The sequence below is a fragment of the Camelus ferus genome, chromosome 4 (genome assembly GCF_009834535.1).
Source record: "Camelus ferus isolate YT-003-E chromosome 4, BCGSAC_Cfer_1.0, whole genome shotgun sequence".
Taxonomy (NCBI): domain Eukaryota; kingdom Metazoa; phylum Chordata; class Mammalia; order Artiodactyla; family Camelidae; genus Camelus; species Camelus ferus.
The window spans coordinates 33,800,785-33,821,754 of NC_045699.1; the positions used below are offsets into that span (position 1 = coordinate 33,800,785).

Sequence of the window (20,970 nt, forward strand, 5' to 3'; positions counted from 1 at the left end):
TAACAGAAGCCTATTACTTGGAGCTGTTGGGAAAATTAAATGAGTTGATTAATGTAGTACTTATTACTGTGCCTGGCACAAGAAAGTGCTCCATATATATTAAGTATAATAATTTTATCGGCAGGACTGAGAGCAAATGCAATCTGGGGTCACATAAACTCCAAGACGTAAGTGGTTGATGGAGAGTCTGAGAGCTCGGCCAAGGAAGCACTGTGTTCTCTAGGACAGAAGGAATCAAGGAATTCCTCGGAGATGAGAGGCACTTGATTGATACACGGGGTCATGGAGAGCCCATCTCAAGTAGAACAAACCCTAGGCAGAGGCAAGTGGCTGTGGAAGAGCGCGCGCTCTCAGACCTGAGAGGGAGCCGGTGAGGCTCTGGGAGCGGTGTGTATGTGGGAAGGCTCCTCCCGCCTCCAGTGAGGGAGGAATGAGCAGGTGGTGCAGAGTGGTGAGCCCTAGACTTTGCAGGGCCTTGAGTGCTGAGAGTCTATGCTGTGGCCACAAGAAGTTTGGAAGCAGAGCCGTGACAGGGTCTGCTTTGCCTTCTGTGCTCCTGCTGGTGAGAGTAGCTGATGAGGAGGATAATGATATTAATAAGAATAATAGTAATGATGCTGCATTTATGGAGTGTGTGCTATGTGCCCAGCACCCTGCAAGGGCGCTACGTTTTGGTCACTGCTCACAACTGCCCTATGAGAGAGGTACTGTCACTCTACCCATTTCTCAGATGAGGAGGCTGAGGCACATAGATCGAGTCACTGGAGGAGGACACATAGCTGGTGAAGCTGGGCAGTCTGACTCCATCCGCTGCTCCTGTGACCACCACGTTGTCACCACCTCTCCCATGAGGGCGTGGCTCAGAGGAGAGGATGACAGGTGGAGGATGGGGTGATGACCTCAGCTAAGATAAACCCCTGGCAGCTTTTCTTAGTTAAGGAGATTTTGGCCATAAGGATTAGAACCCCCTGCAAGGAGCTCAAGGGAGTGGGGGATGTGTTATGTAGATACCAGGCTCTCCCAGAACCCAGCTGCTAGCCAAGGACTATGGCTAGATTCACAGGGCTGGGTGCTGCCAGGCAGTTGCGCTATTTCTGTCTGGAAACACAGGGCTTTGTATGCCATTCCACAGTCTGATTAAATTGCCAGGGTCTCAGTTTCACTCTCCTTTGACTTTGGCTGGCCCTGGCTCTACCTGACTGAGAAGCCTAAGACCTACCCCACTTGACCGTTCAGTCCCTGTGTTGTAGGAAAGTTCTCAATATGGATAAACCAAGTGGGCCCCCTCGGTTCATTCCGAGGCTGGGATGGAGGTGGGGAGGGGTACCACAGTCAGGGAGACAGCTGCTCTTAGAGCTCCTGTGATATTCAGTTAGTGAAGCTGGGAAACCCAGTCACCCTGACTGACCCCACCCTCCTGCAGGCCCTGCCAGCACCCGGGTTCTGACTGTGTTTTCATTGTCAGCACCGCACAGGCTCCGTCCTCTCAGTCTCCAGCTTGACCCTTGCCTTCGAGGTTCCCATCACCATGACCATTGCAGCAGCTGCTGCATTCCCTCTCTGTATCTGATCTTCCCTTCCCATTTCATCTTGTCTCCTCTTAAGCAATACTATTTTTTTTAAAAAAACTTGCTGGCTTCCTACTCACAAGCCTTCAACAGGTGTTCTCTAATTCGTCATATCTGCAGTCGGCTCGCAAGGCCATCCAGCCCGGGAATGATCACTGTCTCCATCTTGGTGCCCCACCATCAGGTCAGGATAACCCTCCTCTGTTACCACCTTCCAAGATGCATACACTGCAGGCACTTCCATTTATGCTCCCACTCCTTCCCCCACACCCGACAGCTCACCGAGCCCTGAGGACTGCTGACTCCAGACTCTGTCACCCCCTCTCCTCCAAACAACTCCATTAGTCTTGGTTCTCCAGTTAAATTGTTGGATTGTTGGAAGCACCCCTCTGTCAGGATGTCTCCAACTTGTACACAACCAAGCACATACCCAAACTTGGGAAATTTAATATTCAGTGATTAATAGCTGATTTATGATCCCTTGGCTTTGGATTTTTTTTTTTCTTTTTAACTTTTAATTGCATTTTTTAAAGAACATTCCATAGAAGCCCTCTGACTGTGATCCTTGAATACTTGTTAGAGGCAAAGCCAAGTGAAAGGTTTTAGCTCCTAATCCTGTTAAAGACTTGCCCATTCTTTCTGTGCTTTTGTTTTGGCGTCTTTTTTAAGCGCCTCAGCAACGGGGACCATCTTACTTATTGTTGTTTCCCCTCAGAGTACCTTCCATGGAGAAGTGCTGGAGTCAGTGTTTGGGTAAATGTTTGGGTAAGTCACCCTTCTGGGTGAGGAGTGTGTCATAAGTGGTCATCTCACCACTGCTTTCCCTCTAGCTAGACTTTTATATTGGTGCCTAGTTTGAAACGGCTTTTATTACTTGCTGACAATTAAGGTTATTAGCCTAGAACTCTAGAAAATCTTTGGTTGGACAAAATTTTTCACCTACTTAGTTTCTTTCTACTCTTCGAAGTGTTTGCCACCCCCTCCAGCAGTGTGTTTCTTTTCGGGTGCTACCTACCCACCTCTCTCTGTTCTTTCAGACTTCCCTGCAGATACAGCGCCCCCAAACACTGGCGAAGAAGTGCCTTGGGGTAAACTACCAGCTGTCCTTTGGGGGCATATAGGAGATCTGTGTTGCTTTGGCTTTCTTGAAAGAAGTTGAAATAGATCCAGAAAAGCTTTGCCCACTGCTGTAGGCGCAAAACCAAATCACCTTTGGTTCTTTCCTTCTTTGTACGAATATTTTTCTGCCGGTCGTAACTGGGTTTTATTCTCATATGGTTTACACAATTATTATTGTAATAATTGAATAATTCCTTAGATATGTACTCTTGGGGGAAAAGGAGGAAAATAGCTTAGAAATGAAATGTGGACAGAAGACATAATCTAGTACATAAAAAATGAGGAAATTTTACCATGTAGTAAGAATATGATGTTGTGAAGTCTACCCAGTATCAAATGTTGAGTGAAAACTAGTAAAGAAAAAGATGTAAGCATTATGTAGAGGACAAAAGTCCAAGTAAGTGAGATTCTTAGTGATTATCCCAGATGCCACTGGGAAGAGGCAAACAAGTAACAGTGTTTGTTAAGTCTTTGTGGAGGCTCTTCCCACTCGCCGCATGGAAGCCCAGGGGTCATGACCATTTATGAATCTACTCTCCTGACTCTCAGCTTTTCCCCCCACCCTCCCTCCCAAACACGTACAAACACGTAGGAGGTCTTTGTGTATTTAAAATGAAAATCAAGGGAGGAGCAGATTGTGCACTAATGGTATTTTCCTGAAAGGCTGTGTGTTACCCTGGTCTGAAAACAACACATCCCTCAGAGTAGTTTCCGTGGGCTGCTTTCTTCTGTCTGATGTTTGCAGTGAAGGCTTGGTTTGAAAAGATGTATGAATTCTTTCAGGACAACCTTTGTTGGGAAAATGAATTACGAGTGGTTCGTTTTATGCTGAGCCTTTTGTCAGCGCCATTTATAGCTATTCTGTTTATTCACTTTGTGAGAGCCATTCTCAGAGTTGATGAATGTGTTTTATGAGAGGATATAAGAGCCCCGCAATTTGTTTTGATTGGTCTCCATTTGGTTCATAGCGAGCAGGTGCCATGGTTTGGAATTGGTTTTGGCAGCAGCTTGGTTGTATAAATATTAGATACATAAGACGAAACCTCATTTAAATTATTTTCATCAGTAGAAATAGGGGAGCCTTAAGACTATAAGAGCACCATGGTTCTGTTTTTCAGCTTTAAGCCTGCAAATGTGTAACATACCATATGTCTGAACATATGTGTGTATAGGTGGCCTCCATTGTGCAGATACTTAACATGCAGATATTCTGCATTTCTTTGAGAGTTTATGTAAATATTCTGAAGAAATAAACATGTGAAATAAAAAAGAAATAAACATGAGCCTTTGATTTCTTAACAGAATTTTTTTTCCAGGCTGAAAAATACAGGTGTTTTTATTTTGGAAAATACATCAAGGGATGTTTTCAATTTGGTGTATTTTTGTTGCCTATATTTAAGCCTTGGAAAATAACCTATTGCATTTTTAAACCTTTGATTTTTTTTCCCCTTGTTTTGTTATTGTTGTTTATTGCCAAAACCACATTAAAAGTGTTTCAACCCTCTTGTTCAGTGCAGGGAAGGAGGACTGCAGTACTTCTCACCTCCCCAGCAAAACTATTTACAAGGCTGAGGTTGTCCTAAGAATGACTTTCTAGGTTTTCATGAATACATATACATTTTTCCACATGTATTTTTATTCAGGCAAAGGGCTGAACAGGGACTTCTGGTCACAGGTAGAATGAGCAATCTGGGTATCTGTTCGTAGCTAACCCTTCAAGTAACATCCTAATAAGGCTTGGGCTGCTTCTGGGTAAATTCTTCTTCTCTTTTTTTTTTTTTTTTAGGAGCTAGAATTCTGGAGGAAATATGTGAATAAGCTCTGCTAGCTGTACCACTCTGTATTTCCAATTTGAATTTTTAAATTTCTATGCTGACCTTTAATTTTTGTGTCTAATTTTTCTTTTCTCCAGTAACCTTTGGGGTTTAAAAAAAAGTTTTTTTTATTGAAGTACAGTCAGTTACTATGTGTCAGTTTCTGGTGTACAGCACAATGTCCCAGCCATGCATATACATACATAAATTCCTTTTCATATTCTTTTTCATTAAAGGTTATTACAAGATATAGAATATAGTTCCCTGTGCTATACAGAAGAAACTTGGTTTTTTAAAAAAATCTATTTATATATATAGTGGCTAGCATTCACAAATCTCAAACTCCCAAATTTATCCCTTCCCACCCCTTTTCCCCTGGTAACCATAAGATCATTTATTATGTCTGCAAGTCTGTTTCTGTTTTGTAGATGAGTTCATGAGTGGCCTTGCTTTTTCTTTTTTTTAAATTGCACATATGAGTGATACCATATGATATTTTTCTTTCTCTTTCTGGCTTACTTCACTTAGAATGACGATCTCTAGGTCCATCCATGCTGCTGCACATGGCATTATTTGTTTGTGTCTGAGTAGTAGTCTACTATATAAATATACCACAACTTCTTTATCCAGTAGTCTGTAGATGGACATTTAGGTTGTTTCCACATCTGGGCTATTGTATATAGTGCTGCTGTGAACGTTGGGGTACATGTATCTTTTTGAATTAGAGTTCCCTCTAGATACATACCCAGGAGTGGGGATTGCTGGATCATATGGTAAGTCTGTTTTTAGTTTTGTGAGGAATCTCCATATTGTTTTCCATAATGACTGCACCAAACTACATTCCCACCAGCGGTGTAGGAGGGTTTCCTTTTCTCCACACCCTCTCCAGCATTTATCATTTGTGGAGTTTTTAACAAAGGCCATTCTGACTGGTGTGAAGTGATACCTCATTGTAGTTTTGATTTGCATTTGTCAGATAATTAGTGATACTGAACATTTTTTCATGTGCTTATTGGTCGTTTGTATGTTTTCATTGGAGAATTGTTTGTTTAGCTCCTCTGCCCATTTTTGGATTCTGTTGTTTGTTTTTTTATTATTAAATTGTACGAGCTATTTATATATTCTGGAAATTAAACCTTTGTTGGTCGCATCATTTGCAAATATTTTTTCCCATTCCATAGGTTATCATTTTGTTTTGCTTATGGTTTCCTTTGCTGTGCAAAAGCTTCTAAGTTTAATTAGGTCCCATTTGTTTATTTTTAGTTTTCTTTTTATTGCCTGGGTAGATTGCCCTAGGAGAACATTGCTGAGTTTTATGTCAGAGAATGTTTTGTCTGTGATTTCTTCTAAGAGGTTTATAGTGTCTTGTCTTATGTTTAAATCTTTAAGGCATTTTGAGTTTATTTTTGTGTATGGTGTGAGGGAGTGTTTTCATTGATTTATATGCTGCTATCCAGTTTCTTTTTTTTGAATTGACATATGGTCAATTTACAGCAAGATTCAAGATCTCACAGTACACCCATAATAATATATTAATATGCTCCTTTATGCTGCTGGGTCTTTCTTTAAGCTGGCATGAACCCTGGCGTCTTCCTCACCTTCTACCTCTCAACCTTGTGTCCCTGAAAAACTGCTCTCAGTCCAATTCCAGTGTTCCTCATAAATGAAGGTTTCCATGGTTCCTATAGGCTGACTTGGGCAGTTCCTCTTCTAAGAATGCTAGTAAAGCACATGTCACATTGTATTGTACCTGTCCCCATGTCTGTCTCTCCTGTTGATGTGACTTCTTTGAGGGCTAGGATCTGTCTTTGTCTTTATGGCTCTAGGGCCAACTCCCAGCCTGGCTTGTATGGCTCAATCAGTTTGTTGAGTGAATGAAAGAGTGAATTAGTTTGCTGGCAGAAAAAAATAAAGTTAGAAGAGGATAATTTAAACAAATATGATTAACATTACCATGCAGGCATGACCAGGGCCAAATCATGTTTTAATTGCTTTCTCTACTGGGACGTGATCTATGAAATGTTACTACAGGGAGCCCGAACAGCATGAAAACTTTACAGTGTGGCTTTCTTGTGGAGGATCCATTCCCACAGGGCAAGTTGCACTCATGATGATCAAGCAATTACTGAGTCTCCTCCTTATGCCAAGGAGGATCTGAGGCGAGGCTCTACCCAAGAAACTTGGCTAGTGGCATCAAACCAGAAGCACCATTTGATGGAGTCAACAGGATTCATGGTAGAAAAGAAGTGGATGGGAGCCCCAGGTCATAGAGAATTAGTAGCCGAGATGGACGTAAAACCCAAACCTTCGAAGGCCTGTTCCACTACTCTTCCCGTTAGTCCTTGTTGCTTTGCTTCATCTGTGTTGAATGAAATGGTGGTTTTTATGGGAAAATTAATTAGAACTGGTGACTAGTGCCCCTCACCTCTTGCATCTACAGGTTGGCCTACTTACTTGGGTAAGTAGGTAATTAGTCAGTCCACATTTTCTTTGGGAATCATGTTTCTTGTGCTTATCATTAGCTCATATCTGCTTTCCCACTTTCATACTTTTATATTTCATTCTATGGCCCATCATTGGCCTGCTTGTCCTCAGAATCCCTCACTCTTCTCCTGTTCTGTATCACAGGGCAGGCATTCATATAGGATGCATTTCTTAGGCTCCCCATGTCACATGGTTTTCAGTAGGCTGGCCCCTGGGAGTCATAGACAGGGATTGGTGGGTTGAGGGGGTAAGGGAGAATCTAGCATATTTCCCCCCCCTCTCTCTTTCTTGGGCAGTGTCCCCAACAGTGACTGTCTTCTCCATGCCTCCAGATATCCTCCCTCTGTCAGTAATTCCTGCCTCTTCCAGTTAACCTTCGCCAGGATGTTCTGGCCCCAGTGGATACCTCCAGCTTTTGAGGCCCCTTCCTCTTGGTGTACCTCTAGCCCTTGGTGTGCTGATGTTAATCTCTGCTTTTCATCACCATCTCTTGCTTAGCTTTTCATCTCACCCATCACTTTTATAACTAATTCCAACGTCTTAAATTCCCTATTTTTAACACCTAGAATGTGTTCTGGGTTCCCTCCTGGCCCCTGACAACCCTCTTGAAGTGATAAAACATTTCAGCTGCCTTTACTGCTCAAAGTAACTTAGATCCTGACAAGCCCTTGAAGCATGCTGAAAATACTGAATCCCTAAACCTACCATGCAGAAGCAATGATTTAGTTGCTTTGGTGCATGGCCCGAAAACCTGAATTTTCAAAAAACTTGCTGCTGCTTCTGATGCTCAGCACTGGAATAGAGACCAGCAGAGCCAGGCTGAAGTGGAGGGGCTGGGGGTCACTGTATTTGTTCACTCACTAAGGGCTTCACTTATACAAACCAGCCTCACAGCAAAAACCTCAGCAAAATTAAAAATGACTGCACCCCATGGACGTTATAGGACACTCAATTACAAGTGTCAGAACAGCACAAGCTAAACTAGAGAATGCCAAGAGATTTATTGCAGGATTAAATGAAATCATGTATGTGACAGCATCTCACACAGAGTTGTTGCTCTATAAATGATAATGTCTTTCCTCCTCTCAAATTGAATGAAAGCATACACATGTAGAAGGCTATGAAATAGTGTAAATTATTTATTTTTTAAATTAACAGAATCCAGATACCAAATACCAGAAAGGACAGATAAGCAATCAAATAGCCAAAAAAAAAAATATTCATTGCTTGATGTGTATTATTGTTAATGGAGCTGGTGTCTCAACAGTCTAATCATATGACACCAAAAATTGGCTCTGTTTAATGTCAGAAATAATTTAAGAAAATAAGTTCCAACTGGGAGTCTCGTGTCAGGTTACATATTAACACATTTCCTAAGGAGACTTGAGTCTTATCATGCCCTTACTTGGCCTTTAGAAATTTTGCATTCCAGGCTCTTGCCAGAAACTATAACTTTGAGTGCTCCCTTGTCCAATTCTTATCAAAAGTTTGATTATGAGAAATAATACTCATAGAGCACCGCCTGAAGGATATGCAGTTTGTTCATTCCTCAGCTCAATAGCCTAAATATTATTCATGGTTTAACTCATCACCTCTCTGTGTAATAGCTTCTTGTCAGTTTCCCTTTACTGGGAAGGATGGATAAAAAAGGACATATCTATCCTCATGGACTTTTTGAACTATGTGTTAACAGAGAAGACTCTCATAGGTTTCAAGAAAGAGAAAACCACTAAGTTACCAAGACAGGAGAGTCCGACTAGCGTGAAACTACTCATCTGTAAGCCAGGAAGCAAGGAGACAGCAATAGCACATCAACAGAGATGAAAGAGAAGGACTGGGAACCAAGAATCCAAAAAAGCTAGTTATATATGAGGACAAAAGAGAGACATTTCTGGACATGGAATGACACAGAATGGACCATCCATGCCACTCCTGAGAAAACTATTTGAGAAGTGCTCCAGCCAAATGAAAATTGAATCAAAACAAAAGTGTTTGGGTAGCAGGAGATGAAGAACCAAAGAAACGATGAGCAACGAACCTTGTAAAACTTAGGGTTATGTTGAAATAAATGATGATAATGTAACCATAAACTATAAATTGTTCATTAAGAAGAGCTGTGAGAGTAAAAATATTCCATATGCCTTCTCTTGGGGATGAGGAAGAGAAGAGATGTCATGGGTTGGGCTCTCTGGAAGCAGGCACTGGGCCAGAGTTTTGGGTGCAAGATGTTTTTAGCAGTCAGTACCTATGGCATGAGTTGAATTGAGTCCCGCAAAATGTGAAGTCCTAACCCCCAGTACCCATTAACGTGACTTGTTTGGAAACTGCGTCTTTGCAGATGTAATCAAGTTAAAAGGAGGTCATTGGGGTAGGCACTGATCCAACATGACTGGTGTCCATATAAGAAGAAAATGCCACGTGAGGACAGAGAGACACAGGGAGATGACAGAAGCAGAAGTTGGACTGATGCAGCTGCATGCAGAGGAGCACTGAGGATCCACGGCCACCCCCAGAAGCTGGAAAGGGAAAGGAAGGATTCTGTCCAGAGCCTCAGGGGGAGAAGGGCCCTACTGACACCTTGATTTTGGGCTTTTAGCTTCCACAACTGTGAGAGGAAAAATTTCTGTCATTTAAAGTCACGCAGACTTGGAGACTAATACAACCTGTGAAGGGAGGAGGCACGCTGGGCAAGCAGAGGAAAGACGTCAAGGCTTTGATGGAGGACCCACAGAGCCAGGGCCAACACAGGATGGGGGTGCTCCCTTGTCATTCAAATCGCGGGCTGTGTACAGCCCCAGGGAGGCCATGGCTTGGGGAGCAGTGGCTCTCTGCAGCGGCAGACCCTGAGAGAGCTGACAGCCGGATGTGTCTGCAGACCATGCTCATAAATGACCAGCATCCTTCCCTCCTGGGTGGCACAGCTCTGTGCCCCCAACAGTAGAGCAAAGGAAAATGGCTGGCTGGTGGGATGGCATCATTTTATTTTTTTAATAGAAATATATGGACTCTTAATGTTTTAGAAATGGAAAGATAATTATCAGCAAAATATATGTGGAATAAAAACTTGCTAGGAAAAAATAGAGTTTTAAACTTTATCAATCCAGCAAAGAAGAAATGAATAAAAATAAATGCAATAACAATAAATGTAATTAAGAGAAAACAAATATAATGAAAGTATACCAAACATAGTCTTATCACAATAGAAGTGAATTTACTGAGGTCCCTTTTCAAATGACAGTCTTAGATTGGTTAAAAAACCAAAAATCCAATTTTAAGCTATTTATCAGGAACACAGCTAAAACCAAATGAAAACAACTAAAAACGTTGAAGGTAAAGAAATGGACTAGGAGATGCCAAGTGTGAACAAATGAAAGCAGAAGTGGGGATATTAACATCAGCTAAGATAGAACCCAAGACCAAAATTATTAAATAAGAAAAAAAGATACTTTTATAGATAAAGAGTACAATTCACAAGGACTTTGTTACACACATATCCTTTGTACACTAGCCACCATAGCTATGGAAATTTTAAGGCAAAAAATGAAAAGTAGAACTACAGGAGAATATGATTAATCTATAACCATATTAGGGGATTTTAATATTTTTTCATAATTTGACAAAGTAAGCAATGATATAAGGTGGTAATAATATAGTGCTTTTCTACTCTGTAAAAAGAAAATGCACATTTTTCTCTTGTGTCTACAGAACATTTATAAAAAAAACTATTTCTATAGCCATAGGAAAAAACTTGATAAATTTGGGATTGGAGGAAAGATACTTTACTCATCCCGTAATTTGATCCTAGTGTGATAAGGTAAGAATGTGGCAATGAATAAAACATTAATAATTAAAATATAAGTACTTAAAATTAAGAAACCCTCTTTTAGATGATTCCTGGGTTAAATTGAAAATCAAATCCAAAATGACAAATTATTTGGAAATTAAACAGAATACTTCACATCTAAATTTATGGGGAAATAATATATTCAGAAATACTTTATAGCCTGTTAACTTCAATACTATTTTTTAAAATACTGAAAATAAACTAAGTATTGCATCTAAGAAATTTTTCAAAAGAAAAAGAAAATATTAATAGTAAAAGCTAAAATTAATGGAAATGGCTACAAAAACAAATAGAAAGAGGAAGTCTGACTAATAAAAATACCTATTCAGAATATATATGCAATATGTATAATACACACATATATAATATATATGCATACTCACACACCATCAGGAATAAGGAAAAAGACGTTACTTGGATCCCAAAAGAATTAGAAGAATTCAGTAACAGACTATTATGTGCTACCTTGTGACAAAAATTTAAAAATCTAAAGGAAATTGATGGTTTTCTAACAAAATATAAATTACTAAAATTTAATTCAGAGTGAGATTATAAATTCCAAGAAATGAATAATCAAAAAATTGAGTACATATAAAAAGAAACCCTTCCAATTTTATGAAAAGTATCCTTTTTTTTTTTAATATCAAAATGTGTTTCAGATGGGAGAACAGTCATTTAATTTCAATTATGAAAATACTAAAAAATGGTAGCAGTTCAAATCCAAGTTAGGGTTTTTCTAGAAATACATAATTTTGCATTTTGAAATTTCTCAGTGTTATATTTGACACAGCAGAATAAAGGAGAATAATTGTATGATTATGTCAACTGATGCTGAAAATGTATTTGATATAATTCAGTAGACTTTCCTAATTAAATTAAATTAGGAGAAAGCAGAAAGAAGCTACTATGCTGCCAAACAAGCTCATAATGGAGGATGGTGACTTCTGTAGGATTATGGTATAAATGTCAAAAACTACTATTACTCAACTGCTATTATTCAGCTTTTTTTTTTAGAAGTTTGATGGCAAATGTAGTAAGAGAAGAAATAGAAATAAGCTGTATAAATATTGCAGGTAATATGATTAAGACTCTGCCTAAAATCTTTTAAAATTCTGTAAGAGGATTTGATAAAATGACTGGGTGAAAGATAATAGATGAAACCCAGTCATTTTTCTTTCTCTGAATTAATAACCAGTTAGAAATGCAAGTAGAAAAATCCTTATTTAAAAGAGTGACAAACTAAAATATCTGGGAATGAATTTAGTAAGATATAAGACAAATACGAAAAATATGGTTGTAGTAAATGATATAAAATAACATTTGAAGAAATAGGGAACTGTACCCTCTTTTGAATAAGAAAATTTCAAATTCCAAAAATATTCATGCTTCCCAAATTAGTATATAAATTTAACATAATTCCAGTCAAAATTCCAATTTGGCTGGGGTTGAGGGGAGCTGGACATGTTTTCAGATCAAGCAAAGTGATTTTAAAGTCCCTATAAAAATATAAATGTGAGAGTATTACTAAACTTGGAAGAAAAATAGTATGGGGAACTTGTAACCACAGATATCAGAGCATATTGTCATGTTACTGCATTTAAGATAACCGTATTAGCTCAGAAATCAGCAAGTAAGTCTTTGGAACAGAGAGTCCAGAATTAGGTTGAGGTATATAGGGAAACTTAATACATGCCAAAGGAGACATGCTTATCCACTAAGGAGAAGATAGAGTATAAAGTAAATGATGTTGAGGCAGTTAGCTGTCCATCTGGGAGATGAGGTTAGATTCCATTTGAAGTAAAGATCTAATGTTAAAAATGAAACTATAAAGGTATTTGAAGAAAATATAGGAGAATACATATAGAATAATGTCAGGCTTGGGAGAACTCACCCAAATAGGACAGTAAATCCATAGTCCATATAGGAAAAATTAGTAGATTTGACTGTGCCAATATTTAAAATGTCCACCTGACAAGACACCATAAACAGAGCCAAAAGAACAACAACAGTTTGCAGCTCATATGACAGAGTTAATGTTTAATACACCAGGAGTACTTACAGATTAATTATAAAGGAAAAAAGATAAATAAACAGCACAGTATAAAAATAAGCAAAGGACATGAACTGGAAATTAAATCACCAGTAAACCTGTGAAGAGGATAAGCCTCATTAGTGGTAAGAGAATGTAAATTAAAATGACCGAGATGTCGTTCTCTGCCCATCAGATTGACAAACGTTTTCAAGATGGCGAACACCCACTGCTGATTAGTGTGTCAATAAGGGTACTCGTTACGCACCGTGGGATTGATATCTCCAACCTTTTTACAGAAAGAAATGTAACAAAGTTAATACACTTACCAAGTTTGGTTCAGCTTCCAGGATTCTTTCCCACAGAAATAGAAGTACTAGAACTTTAAAGATATTTGAGTAAGGCTGTTTAGTCCTCTGGTTATGGTAGCCAAGCCTGGAAACAGTCTGCATGTTCATCCACAGGGGACTGGTTGCTTAAATGATGGTATATCCATTTTGTGGGATATGATACAGTTATTTTAAAATGAAATAGATATACAATATATACTTGAAAAAATATCTAAAATATGCTGATAATAGTAAGTGGCAGAAATAAGTGTGTGTGTGTGTGTGTGTGTGTGTAAGCAAGTATAAGGAAGGTTTTGGAAGGATATACAACAAACTGACCATTGGTTATCTCAGGGGGGAGATACTGGTGGGACCTTACTAATTTTTATTTTAAACTCTGTATTTTTAAAATTGGTTACAGTACCTCTTTTGTATGAAAACATAAAGTATAGCAAAAAGGGTTTGTTGAACTGTTCGTTGAAGTTTTGTCATCTAAACAACATGAAAATCACAGTTAATTTATGACAGGGATAATATAGAAAACTTGTTCACACGTCACGTCTAGTGTCTTTTATGAAGACCCACAGGATAGTTTGTTTGAGCACCTGACTTGCTTTCATCCTGTGAACATTGGGCATTTAGATTACTGGTTGTTTCTTCCTCTGCTGTGGCCACTAGGAATCTCAGAGTCACCTTGGAGACTGTCCAGGGTACTGAGTGACTGTACAGGTGCCCATGGCTCACATTCTGTGCGCAGCCCACACTGCTGTCACTGTCTTGGTTCTCACCTTTATTTTCCCTTCATACACCTTCCTTCATTTTATTATTTTAGTTTTGACTGATTGCATTATGTGTATCCCTAGAGCCACCCCTGACCCATTGTGGGAGATGAAGTAGAGATATGAATAAGTAATGACCAGTGATTTGTATTTTGACAGGAACCTGGGAAGGAGCACAGTCTCGGCAATGAGTAGGCCACTCATCACGACCAACTACAGATGACTTGCCGCTTCATTTACAAAGGTAAGGAGGAGCAGGCTCTATTTTTAATTAACTCCAGCTGGCTCATTATAAGCTCTTACCTCTTTTATATTTATTTACAGATATTCTAAATCATATCTAGTTCATGGCCTTTAACTTTGACATTATCAAATTGAAAACAAATGAGAAGGAAATAGAAAAACAGGAAATTTTGTGAATGTTGGCATGCCTAAAGTTGGAGAACCTGGGAGATGTCTACTGTGTGTGGCTAAATTTTTGACTAGCATTAGTGTTTTCCTGATGTTGAAGTAGGACAATCCTCACAACAGAATACTTGGAGAATATAGCAAAGTATACACCTGAAAACCCAAAGCATTCACAGTCCCATCATCTGTAGATAATAACCAGTACTTCTGTGAATTTCTTTCCTCCTTCCTTTTATGCGTAAATAGAAACATATATGATCATAGTGTTTTTAAAAACTGTTTTTAGTCCATACTTACCTTGGCTTCCATAGCTATAAATGATGGACCTTAACTAGTGCAGAACATAGCAAGTAATTATCACTATGACCATTTTAATAGCTATTTGCAGTTTACCAGGGCATGCACAACATCTCATTTGCCTCTCCTACATGGATGTCCTGGTGAGTAGGTGAATTGATCTGTGTGACCTTTGTTAAACATCATCCTACAGAAAAAAATCTTTCAATTTTTTGGTCTAGGTGACATCTCATGGTTTCCCTTTAATATTATTGTCTGTTTTGTGCTGCTTAAAGGGAATTGGTTTTGTTTTTGTTTTTTTTAATATATAAGTTTACCTACTTCTCTCTTCCTCTTTCCCACTGCCCAGTCAGGAATTATTTACAAAGCAATAAAAAAAGGCCATCTCATCATGTCCTTCATTCACACCAGTTTGTCCACCCCTCATTAAGGTTGTATTTTCAGGCATCTTCAGAGGTTAAAAATACAACCTCTTGGAAGCTTTTTGGTTTTAAAAAACTGCAGAGGCTTAGAAGTGAAATTACTTAAGTGGCATTCTTTAGGTAGATCTTCATTCTGTTGGCTCTATTAGACAGTGGAAGTTTGAATAAAATCCTACTCTTATTATTATTAGCACATACTAAATTTGAGTCACAAACATACACTAATGTAGAAATAGGGATAAATATCAAGTAAATCACTATATATTCTTAAGGTGATTATGTAATTTGAGCTTTGGGGGTGGGGGAGTGGGTGGTGGGTGTGATACAGGGTTTGGTTTGTTTTTTTCCCTGAGCCTGATATTATAAAACCTTTCAGATATTCTAATTGGACTAATGTATTATTCAAAACTCACCAAAATATTATGAAGAGACTGGAAAAATAAATTCTTTAAATAAATTAAACAGATACTGTGTGGGAAGCAGTAGTGTATAAAACATCTGTCCTTGAAAACTCCATGTTCTAATGTGGACAGATTGAATGGAGACAAACGAAATTGAAAGCCTAAGAGAATGCTTGATTTGGTGGGCAGTAATAGATCTGGTAAGGTTGACTTGCCATGGTCCATGCTTTCATTTTCTTGGATGGTTTTTAGTCACAGCAAGCTCATGGCAGTCATTTAGTTCTAGTGCAGAGAAATGGCTGGCAAAATCTTAGGCTTAGCACACACTATGTTTATTAAAAGCCCAAGATTTAAAATGTGCTTCAAAGGCTTATGAGAAAGTCAGAAGTTTTCCCCTCTATGGTGTATAGAATGCTCTTTGCAATTTAAGATAAGACCCTTAAATATCATGACTCCCTGATTATGTAGTTATCCTCATTTACCACATAAGTATTTGGCTTTAAAAAATTAGATGAATTAGAAGTAAAACGCAAAAATCCTATTATTAAAAGATGAGAGGAACACATGTTTAAACATCTCATGTCTCCCAATGAAAAGAAATATTTTATCTAAAAGCACTGGAAGAAGTCACAAAGATGGTCAGTAGTTTAAAGTATGGAAAATGTAAAACTTCTGTGTCATAATTAAAAAACAAATTAAATTCAGCAGCGTGGAAAATATTAATGTGCTTGTAAATAGACTAATACATAAAAATCAATAAGGAAACAACTAATATTAATAACAATAATACGTGAAAATCAGTACCTAATACATTAAGACCCCACAAAATAAATGAACACAATAATAGAAAAGTCGAAAGAAGAAATACAAAGAGGTAAAACAGATACACAATGTTAACCTATGCTAATAATTTTCAAAGATGCAAATTAAAATCAAGAGGTGCTTTCTTTCATCTGCCAAATTAGCAAAGATAGTTAAAATGATAATAGTTATTGCTAAGCATGTAATGGAACCAGCTCTCACTGCTGATAGCATGAATGAGTGTAGTCTCCTTAGAAAGAAATTTAGCAATTTCTTTAGAAATTGAGGAAGTTCAGTATGTGGTAAGACCGTTCAATTTTTTAGTGACCTAGTAGTTCTAGGAAACTAGCCCAAGAAAACATTGAAGTTGGACAAAGATAGCACAAAATCATTACTGTTGCATTATTTCTAGAAGCAAACCCCCTGAACCACCTCAACTAGCCTTCAATATTAACATTGTTAACTAAAGTATTAACATACAATAGTGTTCACACCGTGGTGTCTCTCGCAACTAGAAAAAATCACTCTTACAATGAGATTTTTATAATCAAATGGGAAAATGCTTATTACATAAATTTTCAGTGCAAAATGCTACATTAAGATGGTATCATAATATTTTTAGTATGAGAGTTCATGGAACAAAAGGTGGAAACAAATACACCAAAATGTGAATAGTGAAGTTGCCCAAGGGCAATAGAATTGAGTAATTTTTCTGTTCTGGTTAATGTTTTTTTTTTTTTGGTACTTTCCAGATATTTTTCCAGGAAGCACCTATAACCAGAAGAAAAGGGTTTTTTATTTTGTTTTTTTAAGGCTTTGTAGAAAGAAACTTAGACACATTATATGGGCTTGGGCTTCCATAGCATCTTCTTAGAGCATACGGAGTGAAGTATGCTACCAAAATGATTTATAAATAAAGCTTTTTTTTTTTTGAAAGATTGGGGGGACACAATTTTTTTTAGTGTATGAGAATTCTCTTCCCTTCTTGCAGACAACAGCAATAACAACAAAAATGTAATTAACCAAAACAGATTCTCTAGTTAATATTATTAGCATGTTGTATTTCAGAGTAGAATTTCTAGATTCAAATAGGTCCCTTTTTCTCTTATAGATGTCGTCTGCTGCTGAAAATGGAGATACAGCACCTGGAAAACCAAATGAGGAAAAAACCTATAAAAAGGTGAGTGAGTATGTTATTTTCTTTCTTCAGCTCAGAAAGAGGAACACTTACTACTTAGAATGTTAATATCACCATAAACCTTTTCTTCCTCCAAAGCATGTGTATGTAAGTTCCTGCCTGAGTTTCCTATTTCTGTAACAAATTACTGCAAAGTTAGTGGCTTAACACAAATGAATTGTCTTACAGTCCTATCGATCACAAGTCTGACATAGTGATCTCTCTGGGTCAAGATCCAGGTGTCTACAGGGCTGCATTCCTTTCTGGAGGCTCTAGGGAAGAGTCCATTTTCTTGTCTTTTCCAGTCTCTTGAGGGTGCCTGCATTCTCTGTAGCATGATTTCCTTACAGCTTCAAAGCCAGCGAAGGCCAGTAGGGTCTTTATCAGGCTGTATCACTCTGACACTTTAAAGGATGCTTGTGATTACATTGAGCCCTTCTGGATAATCCCAAATAGTCCCTTTATTTTAAAGTCATATGATTAACAACCTTAATTACCCTTACTCCTCATTGTCAAATAACAGCACATTCATGGATCCCAAGGATTAGGACGTGGACATCTTTGGGGGCCATTTTTCTGCCTACCACAGTTACCATGATTTAGAACACTGACAGAAGGTAGTTATTTGAAAACCCTTTTTATGCCTAAGAAGAAGGCCCCTATGTGTATACAGTGTTCTGTGTCCACGGTGTGAATCTTTTTTTGTTGTTGTTGTGAACCTTTTAATTGACTTGCTACTTGCCATCAAAATGTTGAACATTTTCTACCTTTAAAAAGATTTTTAACGTGAAATTTCCCCTCAGCCCTTTCTAAGCCTCTTAGATTCCATGTCTTCAGCCCATTTCACAAAAATCTCTTTCTAGACTTCCCAGGGTATCTTGCCTGACCACTCTGACTTCAGTAAGTTCTTGGCTCCTAGCAACCAAGCTAATGTTCAGAAGCATTAGTAGGTAATATATGTTCCCAAGCACCACTACTGATTTTAAATTGACTGTACATTTTAGCTTTTAAATTACCTCGCCCTCCTTCTCTCTTGAGAGTAGGAGGTTTGTGTACTAAAGGTTTTTTATACCTTAACATTTCCTTTTGCCTTTTACTCTTTAAAGTACATGAGTCATGTGATCTGCCCACAGATTCAGGTCATGGAACTAACGTGATATAGTTCCTGGTCCATTTTCATGTGGGATAATATCCCCTTTTCCCTGGGGTATCTTTTCTTCTGCCTTTCTACTCAGCCAAACTTAGAAGTGTACACAGGGAGGTTGACATCCAAAGTGGTGATGTGGTTAGGGAAAAGTAGGGGGAAGATCAAGAGCTCACCAGTGTCATGTTATAGTTTATCAAATTTGTGAATCTTGACACAGACAACAATACATTGTTATTTACTTTTCGGGACAGGTGGAAAACCAAATCTTGTCTCATTTACCAAGTCTCTTTCTAAATTCAGTCAGACATGAGACCAACACAGAGAGGATCCAACTGCCTGCCTGTCATGACTTTAGATCGGTTTCAGGCAGTTTCTCAGTAAGCATCAAGAAGCACCGCAGTTCTTGACTGAGTTCTGATTCACAGGAGCTCTTTAGTGACACAAAAGTAATAGAAAGAATGTGGCAGTGAGATCTTAGAGTTTGCTAAGTGTGTCTTGCCTAAAAATCAGTACAGTAGATTTTCAGTAATATTTTGGGTGTAATTCTATGATGAACGTCTCTAGCAGGAAATTTGACTCAGCAATGTTGGGAAGATTATAAAACTAAAAATCACATTCTAAGATGTAAGTAATTATTAAATAAAAAGAAAATGCAGAGACCTTAAAAGAACAAAAAAAATAATTTTTAAAAATGTATGATGGCAAAGGGACCTTTTTGATGACCTCTGATTATAAAAGGGAAGTTAGCAATGGAGGAGGAGGTATGTAGTCTCTGTAAGATGAGCACCAAAAACAGGGCCCAGTGCCTAGAGCTTTAGCTCTCAGGTAATACGATGTTGCTATGCAAAGCAAGAAGGGATCACTTAGAGTGTTGCTTTGCTAACAGTTTAACTGCTCAGCTGAACCATTTAAGTTAATTCTTCTCCATTAAGGAAAAGGTCTTTAAACTGGAGGTGTTAATGGTGGAGTTAGGTGATAATAAGAGTTACATTAGCTACTGCAAATGTTTGTCTCTAGGCGCAGATGAAATGTTTCACAGGTGAAAGAACTTGAGGCTAGACTAGAGAAGCCACTGAGGATGAGCTCTGAAAAATGGGCAAAATGGAAGAGGCCTCAAAGGCAGGAGATAAGCAAATATCACCCCTATTTTCAAAAAGGAGGAAGAGGTACATTTTGGAAGCCAGATGTAAGTGAGACTATTCCTCAGCATAATTTGAGCATGGATTAGCAAACATACGGCTTATGTACGGTTAGAAAAGAAATGTGTGTCTATTACAAACCTGCAGAGGTTCATAAAGATATAGTTTGACAAATTAACTACATTTCCTATTATGAAAGAATCTTTACATTAGTTGCAGATAAGGAGAATTTTTAAGTGTAATGAATCTTGATTTAAAGGTAACTAGAACATTCTTGTGGTGTCCTTTCAGATAAGGTGACGTGTGGATTAAAAAAATTTTTTTAATTGAAGTATAGTCAGTTACAATGTGTCAGTCTCTGGTGTATAGAATAATATCCCAGTCGTATATATACATACATATATTCTTTTTCATTAAAGATTATTACAAGATATTGAATATAGTTCCCTGTGCTATACAGAAGAAATTTGGTAATTGTATCTATTTTTATATATAGCAGTTAATATTTGCAGATCTCAAACTCCCAAATTTATCCCTTCCCACCCACTTCCCCCCAGTAACCATAAGATTGTTTACTATATCTGCAAATCTGTTTCTGTTTTGTAGATGAGTTCATTAGTGTCTTTTTTCTTTTTTAGAGTCCACATATGAGTGATATCATACGGTATTTTTCTTTCTCTTTCTGGCTTACTTCACTTAGAATGATGATCTCTAGGTCCATCCGTGTTGCTGCACGTGGCATTATTTTATTCTTTTTTATGGCTGAGTAATATTCCATTGTATAAATATACCTTAACTTCTTTAACCAGTCCTCTGTCAATGGACATTTAGGTTTTTTCCATGTCTTGGCTATTGTATATAGTGCTGCTATGAACACTGTGGTGTGGATTAAGTATTATGATTAGTGGAGGGCAGAAATAAATTAAGAGTTTGGGACTAGCAGATATGAACTACTATATACAAAATAGATAAACAATAAAGTCCTGCTATATAGCACAGGGAACTAGATTCAATAGCTCTTAATAACCTATAATGAAAAAGAACATGAAAAAGAATATATATATATATATATATCTGAATTACTGTTCTGTACACGAGAAACTAACACAACATTGTAAATCAACTATACTTCAATAAAAAATAATAAAACAAACAAGTAAATATTATGATTAGTGGATTTGTACCTGGTTAGACTAATGTTCCCAAAGAAGA

At 37.9% G+C, this 20,970-nt stretch overlaps 1 protein-coding gene across 3 annotated transcripts in view; it reads left to right on the forward strand.

The window, feature by feature from the left end:
- Nucleotides 1-20,970, forward strand: part of PIP5K1B (phosphatidylinositol-4-phosphate 5-kinase type 1 beta) — a 283,779-nt gene that overhangs the window by 95,948 nt on the left and 166,861 nt on the right. For all 3 annotated transcript variants that reach the window (XM_032477797.1, XM_032477799.1, XM_032477798.1), the window contains exons 2-3: nt 14,126-14,210; nt 17,407-17,475. In XM_032477797.1, the coding sequence (XP_032333688.1) occupies nt 17,407-17,475 (69 nt within the window). In that variant the 5' untranslated portion in view covers nt 14,126-14,210. The remainder of the gene's footprint in view (nt 1-14,125; nt 14,211-17,406; nt 17,476-20,970) is intronic.